General features: G+C 41.5%; 1 protein-coding gene across 8 annotated transcripts in view; it reads right to left on the bottom strand.

The window, feature by feature from the left end:
- The window catches only part of astn1 (astrotactin 1), a 422,909-nt gene extending 421,842 nt beyond the window's left edge, over nt 1–1,067 (bottom strand). For 5 of the 8 annotated variants that reach the window (XM_030401856.1, XM_030401857.1, XM_030401860.1 and 2 more), the window contains exon 1: nt 597–1,067. In XM_030401856.1, coding sequence (XP_030257716.1) covers nt 597–906 — 310 coding nt within the window. In that variant the 5' untranslated portion in view covers nt 907–1,067. The remainder of the gene's footprint in view (nt 1–596) is intronic. The other 3 variants (XM_030401858.1, XM_030401859.1, XM_030401863.1) reach the window with 2 other exon arrangements.
- Nucleotides 1,068–18,421: the final 17,354 nt, after the last annotated feature.

The raw sequence follows: 18,421 nt of genomic DNA, 5'->3' as shown, positions 1-18,421 counted from the left end.
GTGGAGAAAAGCCCCATGAGACACTAGAGAGAGAGATAGAGATACAAGCGGTAAAAGTTGTGCTGACGTGAGGGCAGTTTGGCTGCTTAATTAGCAAGTAGTTTCTCACACATGAAGCTAGGTGAGCCACGTGTGTGAGCTAGTGTCGGGGAGAACACACTCATGATGAGCATTCAAGGCATGGAAGTGAACCTCCTGCAAAATGTGTTTAATTGCTAGCTGTAGCTGAAAGGAAATTAAACTACAATTTGTGTTAGCATTAGGATGCTATGCGGCCTATTATTGCAATTAGTAGCGCTAAGTGTGATTTAGCCCACCACAGTGTTATCAATACCAGGCGCTAAATTAATAGTCATCCACTGGCGGACTTATTATGACACACAAACGCAAGCTAACCGCTGCTAACAGCCTTGCATGTTCATTCTGGTGGTTATTTAGCCTATACAGCGGTGAAAACATGATGTGTAGCTGGCCTAAGCTAATAGACAGATGTTCCGGTGTAATAATAAAGAGTGCGGGGGGGGCGGCGGGGGGTTTAATCCGCTCAATTAGCGGCTAATGAACCGCTGGACGCCGCTGTGTTTTCAAAGACTCACCTAAGACGAAAAAGGGGAGCTCGGTGTTTTCCAGGTCGTCCACCACCACGACGTCTCCGGGAAAATCGTTTCGAACGGAGAACAGCAGCTTCGGCTCGGAGGCCGACGGACTGTGCATGATGCTCAGGTCGTTTTCCCTCAGAAACGGCAGCGCCGACACGGTGACGCTCTTTATCTTGCACTCGGTGTCCTGGCTCTGGTCCTCGTCGCCGTTCAGACATCGGACATTAGGTGTTAGGACGGCCATAAGGACCCACGCGAGCCCCACCGGCAGCAGCAGCGCTCTCGGCCCCATGTTGATGCTCGCCATCTCCGTCACTCCGTTTCCTCTCTCCCCCCTCCTCGCTGTATCTCTCGCAGGCTGCTTCGGGTCTCTCAGCCCGGCGGATGAGAGAGCAGCGGAGTGAGTGAGGCGGGTGTGATGCTCCGGCGGGCTCTCACAGTGTGGGAAACAAACGCCTCTTGTTTCTCACATATGATCAGTCACGGGATTTTTCTTTTCTTTTTTTTTCTTTTTTAACATCCAATACTGACCACCGGCTCTGTGTGGCTGCTCTGTGTTTTAGTACCGTTGACCCCTTTTACTGTAATTGATCGATAAACTGTCCAAATGGCCCTTGTAATGGCTTGACCATAGATTACTAAACAGGACATGTACCCATAATGCCCCGTGGGTCCCACCAACAAAAGCATCATAATTTTCTAACTTAATTGTACATGTGGGCCCTCGTGCACATTTGCATATCCATCTCCATGCGCCAGCACTGCATCTTCAGTGGTTTGCGTGACCTCTCTGATTGGGTGGACACTTGACTGAGTGCGTGCAAATTGTGTAATTGATGGTGTAGCTGTACGAGCTGAATGTAAAACCTCACTGTCTGTCTGTCAGTGCCGGTACAGCCACCACCTCACATACTGACGTACTGGGGGGATCATTAAAGGGAATGTCGAAGAAAGAACTGCTGGGAAAAAAAAGATTTTTGTATGTATCTGTGTTTCCTTTTTTTTTAAATGAAATGACACAAAGACCCCACGATGTCCCACAAAAACTCTCTAAAACAGGAAAAAAATGAGCAAGGCCAACAACAGGTTGAAAGGACATTAAATGGAAGCTCCACCAAGATTACCTGTTTAAGTGTGTTTACAGGTCTCAGGGAGTACTACTGCGTATGTGGGAAAAAAAAAAACTGGTATAAAACTTTTTGTGGTTGAAGAGTAAGCTTTGAAATAACCTGGAGTTGACTCCAGTGATGTCACTCAGGGGCTTAGTTGCATCGTGGGAATTGTAGGCACCAGGTCTTAGAAAGGAGGAAGAGTGCGTAAATAACACTGGTTTTGCTGTTACGATTTTGAGACGATTTGTTTTCAAGCTGCCCATAATGGAGCCACAAAAGGTTTTATACTACTTTTTCACATGTACGCAGCAGTAAGCCCCCAAACCTGGAGTTATCCTTTAACCTGGGATTCCTTTGTGACCGCTGGCAATCACAATTTATCGATATGCTTGCTTTAGCACAATGACATTTACAGCAGGACAGCTTTACCCTTCAAACTGACAGCACTCAGTCACTCACGCCTGAGAGCCCCTAATGATGTACACCTGTTTTCGATATCATTGACTGAGCAAATGATCTGAATAACAACAACAAAAACATCATCCCTCACCACAGTTCAATGTGGAACACAAGTGAAACAGCACAACTTTAATGAGCTGGTCATTAACAGAAACACTGGACTGGAAACACTAACTGAAACTGTTGGGCTATAACAGCTAACATTATGGCTACTTATGAACATTTACTAAATAAATGATATGTAAAAGAAAAAAAAAATGAATTGAAAGGAGAATCCATCTGGACATTCACTGAACTGTATTGGAGTTAAATCTCGATGTGGAACAATAAAAAACAACCTATACATAAAGGAGACATCATGGTTTCATAATGGAATTCTGACAGTTGGTTGCTATTAATCATTATAGCTGATTATTATCTTGTAATAGTTCAAAAAAACCTATAAAACCAAAGGAGCATGTTTTATTTAATGATACTTTACTCTTCTACAAAACTCTGGTGTTGCAGATTTGCCTTTTAATTTTGAAGACTGTGCAGGAAATATTTATGTTGATGGAACTAATATTCTGAAAGAGATAAATGACAATATTGGGAGCGCACTTTATGTGTTGTGTTTCTGTCCCTTCATGTAGATGTTTTCGGTCTTCCATAGTCAATGATATACAGTGGGAGAGAGCATGGGAAATTGATGATAAACACCATATCAATAACAAACTTAAAGGAGAACTTCGGTCAATTTAAACATGCAGCTTCATTGCTCAAGCTACCCTTGACTTGCGAGTACCGAAGACGCGAACAAATTTGGTCCAGCCATTACAGAGCTCCTTGAACGGAGATGTAGCATTGAACGCTAACTGCATGGGGTCAGAACTTCACGCTGTGTTTTAAGCATCTTAACATGCTCCACATCTCACACCAGAAGTTATGCAACATCAGCAGACACCTTAGCACACAGCACTGTAGCGTGTATGACTCAAAATGAATAAAAAAGTAGTTAAAATAGTGTGTTTGTGCAAGGAGCTACTTACCTGTTTGTTGACATCCGCGTCTTCCGGTAGCTAGACCAAACTAGCGTATCCACCGAGTGTGCACTTAACAGGCTTAACAGGCTATTGTAAGGCTCATGGCTCATGACAGGTTGTAACATGGACATGTACATTATGAACATACACACGAAAATGCTGGAATACGTTTCCGTCTCCGCCAGTGAGGGAGTAAGTGCACGCTCGACGGATTGACTAGTTTGGTCAATGTGAGATGTGGTGTGAGATGTGGAGCATGTTAAGATGCTTAAAACACAGCGTGAAGTTCTGACCCCATGCAGTTAGCGTTCAATGCTACATCTCCGTTCACGGAGCTCTGTAATGGCTGGACCAAATTTGTTCGCTGTCTTTGGTACTCGCAAGTCAAGGGTAGCTTGAGCAATGAAGCTGCATGTTTAAATCGTAATGATTTGAAACAAGACCTTCCCCTTATCTCTCTAGGGCACCTATACAAGCCTGTGGACGACGTGTCTAAGTTGTTTAGTGATGCTGGACTGTGGATTTCTATGTGAAGGTCTTGGGTCGCTTCTAGCACAATGCAGAAGTTCCACAGAGCCCCTTTAAGGTAGTGTCTTTCAAGATATTTCATAGAATTGAACTGCTAAAACCCATGTCAGGAAGAGTCATGATACTGATTATGAGTGTGATTTCTGTTGGCTGGGCAAAGAGAGTATTTCCCATGTTCTTTCCGAATGCTTTGGTTGGATGCAGCCAGCTTTCACTAAAATAAACTTAAGATGGATGAATGAATGTTTTTGAGATTGGAAATGAGATGCAGATTGTATATTATACATCCACATTTGACAAAATTCCATTTAAAAAAATTGTCATAATCCAAGCCAAGTTCCCTGCATTTTATTCATGAATTTAAACAATATGCCATCAACCTATCTAATGTTAAGAACAACAAAGCTATAGTATGATGCATTATTCTTTGGTTGTTTCTTTTGGGTTTTTGTTTTGTCTTGTCTGTGTATCTGGCTATAACTTGAGTACAATAAAGAAATGGAAAACCATTCAGATTATTATGAAAAGAAACGATAAAGGTGTAACTTTGTGCTGCTGTGTACAGTCTGCACTCTCCCACACAGTCCTGACAACAGGTCCAGTTAGGCAACATCATTAAAATCACCTGTGTGGGTTTACAATGTGCCAGGCCTTTAGAAAAAGTCATGGACATAAATAACAAAAAGTGCAACTTTTTGCATTGATATTTTATCAACTGTGGTTACATTCTGTTGAGTTTCTTTCTTTCTTTTGCCTCTACCATTCTCCTCAGTGCGCAGTGTTTGTGTCGGTTCTCGAAAACATAATTGTGTTGCTACTTGCTGCAAGGATTCTTGTCATAAAAGATTTTTTTTAAATGGTTGAGTGAAAATAGATATATATATATATATACATATATATATATATATTTTTTTTTTTAATCAAATTTTATATTCTGCAGTAAGTGAGTTTTGTCATAGATTTAAAGTTGGGAGAAGTGTTTGGCCTTGCTTCAGGATAGAAGACGGTGTAGACTGTAACAGAACAGACGAATGTGAGCCAGACATGGCATGACTGGCTTCAATAATGTAATTAAACAGAAACAGAACACACATACTACTGTATTTTATTTTCTGTACCAAGGTATACTGAACAATGTTCGTGTGGATGAAGAGCCAGGTGTGCACTAATTTTCACTCCATTTCTTCCACTCATAAAGCAACAGATCTTCAAATGGGCCATGCACCCGGGTGCAAATAATTATGTTACAACCAGTCAAACTACTTAAGTTCCCCTTTTTGTAATCCTCATGTTTATTGCCTTGGGTTTCCCATTTTACCTTGTCACTCAAATGTCTCATTTCAGGTTCTCTCACTTCCTGCCCTCCTTTGTTTCCCACCCATGTAATTACCTGCCCCAGCCTAATATGTCATACCTGTGTCTGATTGTCTCGCCTCGTGCAGAGTATTTAGTGTTCCATTCCCTTCAGGATTGGCAGTTGCTGAATGGAGAAAATCGCCCACATTTGTAATAGTCCACAGTGTATCAAAAAAGAGTTGAATGGAAGTCCTGTGGATGAAGTGAAGTCAGAAGGTCATATGTTTTGAGCTACTGCTGGATATAAAGCTGTGCTTTATATGCCCATTGGTTGCACCTACATCTCAAACTATGCAATTTTCATCTCATCTCAAATATACTGAAAGTTGAATTAACTATTCTAATAAACCAGCTTTAAGTTTGAAATGCTAATCATGGCCTCGGAGTTCAACGCATTCATTTCTCCAATGTGACATGAAACGATCTTCAACAGTTTGCCAACATGGAAATTAATCAGATGGTGAAATAATTTCAATTCAATTCAGGTCTGTTATCTAATCAGAAAACCAAGTAGAAAAAAAAATGTGCAGTGTGTTCGTTTAAAATAAGACTTTAAAACCAATTTGCTGACAAAATGCTAATTTGCATACTCACATATTATATTAATAAGAGTGTGGGGCTTAAAGTCAGTAGCCATGACAGTGTCTCTGTGATGCTGTGCTTCAAAATAAAAGCTAACATCAGTCGATTTGATGTTTAGCAGGTCAAACCATTCGGTGGTTCAGCACATTTTTAACACGGAGATGTTCTCATTGGGCCTTTGCACACAATAATTTGGATGTCAGTGTTTCTTTCCAAGTTGATGTTTATCATCGATGTTTATCTTAAAAAAGGGACATAATTTGTTTTTGGGTGATTTTTCTGAGCTTTCGCACCACAATTGAAGGCATCGACCAATAATATTATATGGTGAAAGACACAAAGCCAAATACAGTATGACAAAGGTGATTTGGGATCAGAGACCTCAAGACCTGGTGAATGCTAACTCTCTCTACCTGTCAGTGAGCCAGTCAAGGCTGCGGCGTGAGCCCAAATATATCCAGGGCCCTCTCTGACCACTGCAAGCTGGTTCTGTCTTTCAACCAGTCCCTGCCCTGCTTCTCCGTGGAACGTTTCATATTAACAGGAGAGTGTACCCGTATCGCAAAATCACACATTTTTAGCACAGCCTAAGTTTAGCCTTTTACTTCTGGTGATTTCATTTTCATTTCAAAATTGTAAAAGTGGTGTTCATTGCCGAGGGTTATCTTGCTGAACAAAACGTGTAAGTATCATAAACTTGCCACAAAGCTTATTTACTGCAATCATCCAAATTTCCATGGAAATGATCTCACTGGATTTTTGAGGAGCACACCAGTGAGAACCTCTGGGTTAGCCTCCACAAAAATGTCATCCCTTCAGCACTCTATATTATAGATGCAAACTAAAACTGACAGAAAGGTGGGCCTGTGTGAAAAAAGCCCCATACTAAATCCGTGTGCTACTTCAGCACCGCGGACAGCACCACGGGCTACACTACACATAGTAAGTGTGCTGATATTTCAGAGCCATGGTCAGTACCATAGGTTCTAACTTGCACAAACCTCTCCCACATAAAGATCAACAAGTCAGGCAAACTAGACTACATAAACTAAACAACCCCCCTGTCACTGAACTTGCTCTGCCTGTAGCGGATGGAGACGTGGAATGGCAGTTTAACAAAGGGGGATTTATTTTTGGCCATTTTGTTGACAAAATCGTCCTCAGTCCTCAGATCACCTACTGGGTGTAACATTTACCACTGTCACCATCTGAGCTTAACATGTTAGCAAGCTGACATTTGCTAAGAAGCACAAGCAAAAGTACAGGTCGATGGTGAAGTCCTTCGTTTGTTCAGATATTTATTCATAAACCAGTAAAACAGTAGGAATCGGAAAAAGTCTAATTGAAACCAGAAAGACCTGGCAATGGTGCGATAGTAAGTCATTAGTATTCATCCTGAGGGAAACATGAATGACTTACCAGATGTCAACCTGGTGGTGCTCGAGGAAGAGTCAGGGGATCACCCAGCATCATCTTCAGGGGACCATGAATGTCTGTCCAAAATATAATTGTGACCCGTTCAATAGTTTTTGAGACATTTTCATATGAACCAACCAACCATCAGCCATTTGACACCACTGTGACCACACAGCTTTGACATAAAAACCTAAAGTATTGGCTGAAAGATGCCAACACAACATGGAGAGCTGAAGGGAGCTGCAGAGTTGGGTGATGATCTGAGTGATCCTGCCTATCAGACTTAGTCATTTGATACAATTGTATGTATCTAAAATAGTATACAATTGTAGATACATTCATCAGTGTGAAGCTGCACTTTCCAGGTTACAAAAAACAGTACATGTATTTGAATTGACATTTTTTCACAGGGTATTTTTACGATGTAGAAAAAGGGACAACAAACAAATACAGAGCAGAAATCCACTGGAATTGTACCGAGACTAACATTTGCAGAGTGCTTTGGGACTCTAAATCCCCAAACTGTTTTGTGGACTAGACAATTGCCATTTGGATTTGGATGCAAAGCCATAAAGACAAAGAGATTGCGTTTTCTGTGTCACCACTGTCCATCAATTTAATATTTAAGCAGCTCTGTGGTCTCCTATTAACTGCCACTGCTCCCTCTTTGTGTCCTCATCAGAAGCTGTTTTAAAGTCCAAAATAGGGCAATGCTTCAAATCACAGCTAAATAAAGAGCAGGGGAGTAGATTGGCTCCCCCCACCCCCACCCCCCCGCAGTGAAACATTATAAAGTTAAAAGTGATTGGAGAGAATAAGTGGAATAAACAGCGTCCAGACTATAAGACATCCATTATTGATGGGTCTTGAAGACACTGGGTGAAGTAATTTCATTACTATTCAAATATGATCTAGCGCTGTTGGAAAGTTTTAGCTGCTGGAAGTGTTTGGCCTTTTTTTTACTTTCCGACTTCTCTGCTATTGGACGGTCCAGAAGAAATAAGTGACAAAGAAGATAAGGACAGAGCGAAACTTTTCCGGTACATTGCCTTACGGCGCCAGGGAAACTTTTAAATGATCGTTTGGAAGAATTTCACACACTGTGTCGGTAATACTATTTCTTTGTCAAGTTAAAGGGTAAGGCTGGTGATGCTCTGTATTTTTTTTTTTCGTCGTGTCTGAAAAAAATATATGAAGAGACCAAAACTACCAATGAATGTTTCCTACAGCGAGAACTGCCTCCGTATTCAAATCTATACACCTTCTGCCTCTGTGTCAGTGAGCTCCACTGTCACACTGGACACACACACACTGCAATTCATTTTGACACAATCCCACATATACCGTGCTGCAGCCATAATTACCCAGAAGAGCACCAAATAGTTAAGTCCCAAACAAAGACACTATTTAAGTGTAGTATTTTCCATAAAATTGCTGTGTCCGGCTGTTTGAATAAATAATATCTGCAACCTGTTTCACACATTCGAGTCTTTACGTTACATCACGCTCATTTGTCGCTTCTTTTGTCCAAAGCAAACTTGCAGTAAGTGCATGTAACATTCACAGGAGCTAGACATCATCAAAAATTGTACGTGCAGTCGAAGCGCTAGCCTTTGAAGTGAAGTCTGAAATGGAGCTGCAGGAAACTCTGATGAGCAAGCCCCGCTAACCAAACATCTCCATCAAACAGCTCAGCTCCTTTCACTCCAGCAGAAAATGTCTGACTTCAGGAAGAATTCAACAGTCACAGGGAAGCTGTACAGGGAAAATATAGTGAAGAATGTCACAATAAAGAAAAAAAAAAAAAAAGAACATGTCTATTTCTGTAACTCGGAGCTCCTCGGTCTGATTCAGCCGGAAGGAAAGGGTGGCTGACTTTTTAGGTTTAAAATATACGTGTTCATTTTTTTGCTCACTTGTATTAGGACTGGCCTGACATTTTATTATCCTGCCACAGACCTACAGGTGCAGACAAATACTGTAGAGAGTGATCTTTTCATAGGCCGTCATGTTAACCCAGTCGCCAGAGTAAATGTTGGCATTAAACGCTTCTGTGAGCCATGGATATGTTGAATCACTACATTTTAATTTCATCTTGTGGTTACACTGTAATTGAAGTGAAGGTCTGGTTAGGTTTAGGCACATGGATTTCTTGGTTGGGGTTAGAAAGTAATGTTTTGGGTTTCGCTGCACTTTTTGGCTTTTGTGCCAGAAAAAGTGTTTTGCAAAAAGTCTCACCATCCTCCTCCAAGTGAGAAAGTCAGCTCATATACAGTAGATGTCATCTGAACGAGATCACCTTAATTGTATTTTATACATCTTAATATGATATGTATAAAACTTTGACATTCAACTTATCCATGTCCTGCAGAAACGTTAAATGACAACACTTTATTCTGGTGACAGGGCTGCCAGAGGCTAGGGGACAAAACTCGGAGAAGACAATTAAAGGGTGATGCAGAATTGGCATGGATCAACATTCTTGTCTGGAAATACCGCAGATTCTAATAGGGAAGGGTGAATCATCCTGCATCACGCTAGCTTTTGCTTGTCCTTAATAAAAAGTTTTGGGACTGAGTGTCACGAAAGGGGTAGAAAAGTCAGGAGGCGTTGAGAAAGGAGGTGCCGCATTGTTGATTTTGGTCTTTCCATGGGACTCGACGACAGTCAGACAAATGCAGAAATGACGCCAGCCTTACCCTAGAATCCAATTTATCTATAGGTGGCAGCAAGGTAGCTTTGCTTTTGTTACAAAACGTCCTTCAACCACAGGGCTCAGGGTAAAGCCCCGGTGTCGCCAAGCATCCACCCCTCTGCAGTGTCCTTGAATCTCTACCTGCATTGTTCTGCACCTCACCGGGACCTCTGATCTCTCCGCCAGAGTGCGAGCTGCAGAGATTTCCCCCGTAGGGATCCCGGAAATACCTCCCACTTTCTCTCCAATTAATTTACAGCTGCTGAGAACTCATTTAGTCTCTAGGCTGCATTTAACAACGCACCTGAAACATCCTTAATTCAGTGATAATGATTGCAACATCAGCTCCTCCTTCCTGTGGAATCGGAGAAGGGTCCCCCACCTCTGTGTATTATACAGTGACCAACAGAGAAAATGAGCGAGCACCTTGAGTCTAGTCTGGATTATTCAGTTCTAGTGTTTATGATTAAATGATAGAGAGAAAGACTTGAAGACAGAATGACAAAATAGGGGTGTGTGTGTGTGTGTGTGTGTGTGTGTGTGTTTTTCGCGTGTGCGTGTGTGTGTTTGTGAGTGTGCAGAGAGAGCTGAGAGTGTGCGAAGACGTGGTGAGGCAGAGTGCACATGTGAATGTGGTTGCAAGTGAGGCAGAGATGAAATTCCGATAGATTTGCTCGCATGAGTTTCAGGTCGCTGCCGATAATCAAAAGCGGTGAAAAAGGGTTGGAGGGGGAGGAGAATAAAGACAGTCAGTGAAAGTTGAGAGACAGAGGGATGGAGAGAGACAGAGAGGGAGGGGAAGAAGAGGGCACATACATCAGGCGCTGTGACTAGCAGGTGCAGGGATGGCGGGGAGGGCAGGCCGAGGGCCTGATCAAGAGAAAGATCTCATTGTTTAATCTTGAGACTCTTCCCGATGCCAAACTAGCAAGGCTTTGGCCCACTGCATGGCTTGTTCTGTGATCAGGAGCAAACAGATTCATCTTTTCAGCTCACTCGCCCCTCAGCCTATGCGTGGGCTGCAAAGTTGATTACAGCCTAGAAAAGGCCTTTGTCATCATGCTGTTGGAGCTCCGACAACTGGTTCAAATCATCCTGCAGCAGTTCCAGTTACAGCCTCTTCAAATGCTCAGAACATGATCCGAACGTGCCACTTCAGGCAAACCATCCTAGATTATGCAGAGCCTTTTAACCCAGTGCTGGAGGATTGTAATGGTCTGGAATTGTTGGTTACATGACCGTGTGCATGTGTGTGTGTGTGTGTGTGTGTGTGTGTGCCAGTGTTTGTGTGTTTTATGTAATGTGAGCTCAGAGGGCTGCAAAGTGATGCAAAGATTGTATGAAATCTATGGACTCCTTCAACTGCATTGTTTGTGCCCAGGCACATTTACAGCGATGCACATAGTGAAGTGTAAATCCGCCAAAATAATAAAAATAACACTGCCATCATTTTTTATCACGGAAAGCCACATTAGAATCTCACATATGGATTTGAAACAATATGTAGTTTGCTCCGAGCTCACTCCATTTCCTCCGTAATCCCCTGCAATCATCTGTGCTTATAGTTCGGCGTAATCAGAAGCTGTGTCTCAAAGCTGTCTTTATCATAAAAACAGTGGTACATAGAGTATACCACACGTTTTTATTGGAGATGTGAGCTGTCCCAAACGTTAAATTGTTCAGCTCTCACTGAGATTTACTGTAATGTCCTTCAGTCATCTGAAATGGAAAAATAGGGTTCATTGTCGAGTACTGTTGTCTCTGTTCAACCTCATTTGGATAATAATGCTCCTATTACCTTTCTGGAAATTGGACCAAGGTCACTCCGCAAAGCAAAATGGATAATCATGCATTGGCACATGAATAATAAGTCTGAAAAAATCCTAAAAGGATCTTTTGTTCATCATGAAAAGGCCATATCCTTCGAGGTCAAGTTAAAATGTTGCTGTGGAGTTTGTTTTTTGAGTTGGATAAATTCCCCTTTAACTTGTTCTATTTATTGTTTGCATCTTATATGTGAACACTCTGTATTGGTAGCATGGCAACAGAAAAGTGTGTTCGACATCTATAATGATGTTGTCCTGTTTTGGTCCAGGGAATGGAAGCTGAGCCGCGGTGTATTAATGCCACTGTTTTTACAATTCTTACTTTCTACAATATCTGCCCATAGAGAATGTCATCTGGGTATGATTAGGTAAAGATTATGGTTATGGGAAAAATAAACTATACTTGAGCTGTGGTAGGCTGGGCCCTGAATGTTGGCATTGGACATGGGGATTATAGTAATCATCTGAGCTGAGTACACATGCACTGTCGTGGAAAATTTCAAAGCACTTGGTTCAGGATTAAAAAACTTATGTAATAAAAATGTACTAAACAACCTGGTTATGATTTATATCCCTGTGCGATTTTAACATTATTAAGTTAACTGAGAACCCGCTCATGAATATCTTTGATGCCTCCACATTAAAATGTCATTTCTGGACTGAGCTGCAGGTATTACCAGCGTTAGACCTGCATCTCTAATTGTATATCATTATTATGTTTTTTTTTTCCCCTCATTATATAATTCATGGTGCACACCTTAGGCCCGAATCCAAAATACTGAAAGAACTTTATGATGTTTAAAGCTGCATATCTCTACATTCAGAGAAATCAAAGTACTTGTTACCTGTATAGTTATTTTCTATATCGAGAGCAGACATCAGCGTGAATCGGCGCAGGATTTAGACGGACACTTATTAACCTCTCGCTCAGTGTTTTAACAGAGCACAGAGGGGAGCTGCCAGCAGGACAATGACATCACAGCAAGTGTCAGTCCCCAGCAGGGTGTCCTGCTAGGGTTTGTCGAGTCTCCGCTCATTATCAGTTGTTTAAATGTGAGCAGATGAATTTGTTAGAGGATGTCGGTGTAGCATACTTTTAAAAGTAGGTTTTTATTTTGTTTTGTTTTGTTTGCTCGGTCGACAGGATTAAATGCTGTCAGTTAACCTTTCTACAAGCCACTGATGATGTTCACATTTGAGCATGACATAGGCCCGCGCCTTGTAAAAAGGTGTCGTGTCACATTCACATGACATGTTTATGACCTGACTGTCATATCTGGAGGTGGAGGGGATGGTGGTGGAGTTATAGGCGAGAAAAGCTGTTAAGCCAGTGACCAGGGTTCCAGACTGTGTTTCAACATTTGAAAGTGCTAAACCACTGGATTTTCTAAGGAAACCTTGCGAACATTTTCAGACTGTTTTTTGCAGCCAAAACCAGATTTTTTTTTAGGTGACCTCCGGGCCACCTGGTATTTTAAACACCAACGTGATCTTTTCCTTATTGTGCCTAAACCTTACCAGACCATAAGCATATGGAATGAAAAGTTGCAACATAAAGAATTTTCCTTCCATTAAGTTATATGCAGAGTTAGCGCTTCTCTAGTTGTAGGTTACCTTGAATGAGGAGACGGCACGGCCATTTGACAATATATTTATAAAGAATATATATAAAGTAATAGTCAGGATATAAATCCTGTGCATCAACAGAATGAGACCAAAATAAAACCGCCAGCTTTTATGTCTTGACAGTGAGGAAGAGCTTCAGGATGTAAGAATTAGCCTGCAGTCAGCAGATCTTTCAAAATTAGGTTTGACTGTGACACTGTAGATGAGTAAGTTATTGCTGCGCTGTGCAGTTTTGTAAAAGCACCGAATCAGTGGAGCTGTTTTTTTTCTGTTGTTGTTTTTTTTTTACACGAGACATACCAGACACAGGATCTGCTAAATAGGAAGGCTGCTTGTGTTTGACTAAATGGACGTCTCTGATCAACAGGCCCAACGAGGACAGGCAATCATTGTGTGCATATTAAATACAAAAGACACCATTCACACAGTGTCTTGATGTTCTTTGAAGTATGGCAGGTGCTGAGTCTAAAAACGTCCCTCGAACGGGTGATTTAATTCCTCGGAAAACTTCCACCTTTCCCTGCGATGTCGGTCGAACGCACTTTCACCATCATGGTTTGCAAACAGACACTGTATAGTCATATGCAGTGTCAGCCGGTCAGTGTTAGCTCAACTTATTCAACCAACCAATGCCAGCGGAGTGAGTGATTGCCATGGCAACCGGGGGCTGGTTGACTAGAGAGATTACCATAAGAAACAGATACTGTGTACACCCCTGGCTCGGGAAATGTTTGGAGAGCTGTTCTTCACCGTGAGACACTTGAGGTATTCATGTTGCTGTCAAACCTGTTCCAGTGTTATCGTGCAGATTCTTCTATTGTGTGTCCTTCTTTGTAACAGCAAGAAAATGCACCTGAAATGCGACCCTCTGGTACCTGGCAGGAGATGTTTAATCACTCTGAAGTACATTTTGTCCAGCAATGCCAAACCTGCACTTTGGTAACTGGGTTTTACAGTATAAAACAAAGTGACAATGGTAAACTGACAACTGGCTGCAAAAGGACAATTAATGATATCTTGATTTTTTTCAATATGTTTATAATGAAATGTTACTTTTTTCTTGTTTAGGATGAAGACTCTTGTCATGCACCATTTGCACCAGATCATTGAACTTGTTTTAAGGTAACTGGTCTTGATTTTCAACATAAACATTCAATGCACTGAGCTTCCCGGACACAAGTGCAAAAAATGCATCCCATGGTTGTTGTCACCCAAGAGAAAGCTTGAAGGCTTCACATTTTAATGAATCAGACCAAACACTTCACAATGCAAGACAAAGGCAAAATGTCATCATCGTCGTCATCATCATCATCATCGTCATCATTATCATCATCATCCGATTTAAATGTGGGTGAATCGGTTCAGTTTGGCTCTGCTGCATCTATTCCAGCCATTGTTTTGCCAAGAATATTCAGTACATGTTTGCACTTCATTCATGATTGATGCAACCCGGTATCATGCCAGACTGTGGTAATAGACCTGTCAGTCAACCGTGTCCCTGTCAGTTTTGGCCTCGCCTATCCGTGAAAACATCAAGCCCTGTGATCCGATACCCATACTACCACACTATGTAGTATGCCAGAAAAAAACCTGGTGTGTCCTGATTCGAAGAACATTCGATGCAGTACGGAAAAAAAAAATACCAGGATGTCCCACTTCATTTGGCTGCAATTTGTAATGTGCAAGCTGGCCTGCTCTGCTCAATCTAAACGAAGCCAAGAGAGGACAAGAATTTGACAGCTCATTTGACAGAATGACAGTGGCAGTGCATTCAAGTGTAAGTACCTTTTCTTTGTACTCCATAAGTACAGAGTACAAAGGATGCGATGGATACTGGTACAAAGGATACTGCATGCAACAGTACTTAGTAAAGGCAGATACAGTATGTACTAAAAGTAAAAATCAAAAGCACTTGTTTCAAAATACACCCATTCTGTGGTCAAGTTATCCTGTCCACTCGGTATCAAAACTTCTTGGATAAGAAAAGATCACGGTTTGGCTTGATATGAATAAAAATGGCTCCGTTAACACAGCCATCTTTGACTATATGGCTCGACACAGGACTTAAGACTGTAGTCACTAATTAAAGCCCTTTTATTGACCCGATCAACCAACCCTGACCTTGTAGCCTCTTCACTGTACGTTCCCTCTTTACTACACACTGTCCTTTGGACCCTTTGGTGTGAGACTGAGCCGAGTGATATCAGATACTTAGACACTTAGTTAGCGAGTGACTGTTCTCCCTCCACTATCGCAATATAAAGCTAACAGATAATGAACGGATAGATTATATTCAACCATTCGTTACTGTCAGTGCATGATAGAGTAAATGACATTGCAGTTAGTACCAGCATATGATGAATCGCTGGATGAGGTGATTGATTTATGGATTAAATTTAAAACCACTCTGTTCATATGTATGTCAGGCAAGGTAAGATCCATCATATTTCCTTTCAGTTGTCATATTGGGGCATCCTGGAGGCCCAGTGGTTAACACATATCCCACAACTTTAATTGCGCATCATTCCCCTTCTCCAGCTCTCTGCCATTGATCTGAACTGGTCATCTCCAAGTGTCTCCACTGTCAATCCCCCCAATACAACAAACAATTATCTAGCATTGTTAAATATAAAAAATATTTATAGAAATTCACAAGTCAATTTCATGCTTCAGAGATACAAGCTGGTCTAGTAAAAGTACACCTGGCACATAAAGCTGAGAGCGAAAGTCGCTCCACTCATGCATCTTGTTGATGCTGGCTCACTGGATGGTAGCAGTCAGAGCTGGAACATGAACATAGCTGTATCAAATAACCATGTCAGGAGAACTGTCTTTCATTTAGATATAAAATCAAGCTGGACTTGAGCCAGATCACTGCGCTTCATTGCAAAGACATTTTTTAAACAGATTTGAGTTCTACAGATGATTAAAAACCTTACATTACCTTATATTTAGACTTGAAGTTTTAATTTTTATTTATCTCAATTAGTTTTAAGGTCAGATCATGACTCGCAGTTGCAAGTAGATCTTTTGTGTGTTAGTCTCAATAAATCTTTCCATTTGACTAGTCAGGCAAATTTTCTTGTTTAATATTGGTAAATATTTCAAGATCAAACAATATTTTGATGGTTTGTAGAGGGGAATTTTTTGATCTTAATATCATGTCTTAATCCTGCCTGCCAGCTGACAGCTAGATGAAACACTGATCTTCATTTTGTATACAAAGGACAGCAAGTACGGCATCAGTGAAATTAAATCAGGGGACTACCAGATGTCAGCATAATGATGTATGTGCGACGGTTCAGTGTGACTGATAATGATCTGACTTACGCCACAAAAGAACAAGGAAAATGTATCCGCAGGAGATTTAGCACTAGGAAATGCCATTTCGCTCTTTGCAGAAAACATCTGGCTGAGACAAGAAAAGGTCACTCGGAAAAAGCTAATTCTGCACTTGAAAGGAGGATGTCTTACGTGCACAGATTTTTTCATTAAGGTGACAAAACTGGCTGATATGCCCTAAGCATCGCAAACAAAGCTGTTCAAAAGATAAATGGGGATGACATGAGCTAAAGACCAAAATGGGGTTAAACAGAGCAACGTGGATACCGGAAAGAGGGAGGACGCTCTTGGAGGCTACACAATACAGCAGAGAACAACGACCAAACTGATCCAGAGCCAGAGCTACAATATGAAGGAGGCAAGGCAAAACAACCACTGAAGATATGCGCCTGGTCCTCAGGTCTCTGCTCACAGATGGAATTATGATTTCGGCCGGACGACCTCCAGAGACTTCCCGTCTTATGCAGCCATGTTAGGGGCAGCAGCTCCCGGGGGAACCAGATTGCGATGAAGACATAAGCAAGGAGCAATAGCTATCTTATTTTTGAAAAAGCATTCCTAAAGATATCTTAAGAAAAAAAATCCCTTTTTCCTCTCAACCCAGACACAAAATACCCCCTGGAATGCTATAAATATGGCAATGTTACCCAACAGGGCTGAGAGAGCGCTGAAACCAGCATCCGGTACAGATACAGCTGTAGATACTACAGAGAGGTACAAGAATCATCCAAGTTAAATGGGACAATATCTCTACTCTGAGTGGGTAGCCAACTGAAGTGTCTTCATTCATGTTTATAGAAACTCATCCTTGTGATCATCCTTTGATCTGAAGCTCAGTTCTGTGGCAGCTCCGTAAATTGTTTTTATAATCAATAATAAATATAGAAACTCTCAACCCATATTATCTTATGGCCTTAAACTGAAACTCTCGCCAAAAAGCAACCGAGGCTTTATTGGTGATTGACTATGAGTCAGATCTTCATGTAAATGCATAATTACGAAGAAAGAGGCTCTTTTAAGATTTACCGTAGTTTTGTTTTTGGGCAAGCTAATTTTCAATGGGGTGCAGGGGCACTCTGATGCTAACATCAAAATCGCTATTTTCAAAACACTAAGAAGGCTCGACAACATGAAACTTTGCTCGTAGTATCACCAGGGTCTCTACACATGAACACGTGCATTGAGAACATTGTTTGTGTACGCAGAGTTTACTAAAAGAAGGTTTTAGACAACTCACGTTAGCAGTAGCACCTCCGGCACGCCGCCGTCATGGCAGACAAAAAGTGTCGATCCCCGAGTGCAACCTAACAGGCAGGAGGTCCACCATTACTCTCCTGCCTGTTAAGTCGTCTCCAACAGTGAGTAGTTCCAAAAACCTTCTTTTTAGTAAACTCTGTGTACACAAACAATGTTCTCAATGCTTGTGTTCATGTGCGGAGACCCTATTATTATTATGAGAAAAGTTTCATGTTGTGTCGAGCCTTCTTAGTGTTTTAAAAATAGCGATTTTGATGCTAGCGTGCCAGTGCCCCATGCACTCCATTGAAAATAAGCTTGCCCGAAAACGAAACTACGGTAAATCTTAAAAGTGCCTCTTTCGTCGTAATTATGTATTTACATGAAGGTTTGACTCATATTCAATCACAAAGAAAGCCTCGGTTGCTTTTTGGCGAGAGTTTCACTTTATGAACAATTTTCAGGAAGCACCAACCCCTTCAGTTTTAAGCACCCCCCAATTCTGGTGTAAACCCCATCTACCCCATTCATGGAACTTGATTGCCCTAGAGATAATATAGTTACACAGTTACAGATACAGATGTTGGCATCGTAAAAATGCATTGTAGCCAAACGCACTCTG

The sequence above is a fragment of the Sparus aurata genome, chromosome 21 (assembly GCF_900880675.1).
Source record: "Sparus aurata chromosome 21, fSpaAur1.1, whole genome shotgun sequence".
Classification (NCBI taxonomy): Eukaryota; Metazoa; Chordata; class Actinopteri; order Spariformes; family Sparidae; genus Sparus; species Sparus aurata.
The sequence above is the reverse complement of the archived record's forward strand: the minus strand, read 5'-3'. Positions and strand labels throughout refer to the sequence as shown.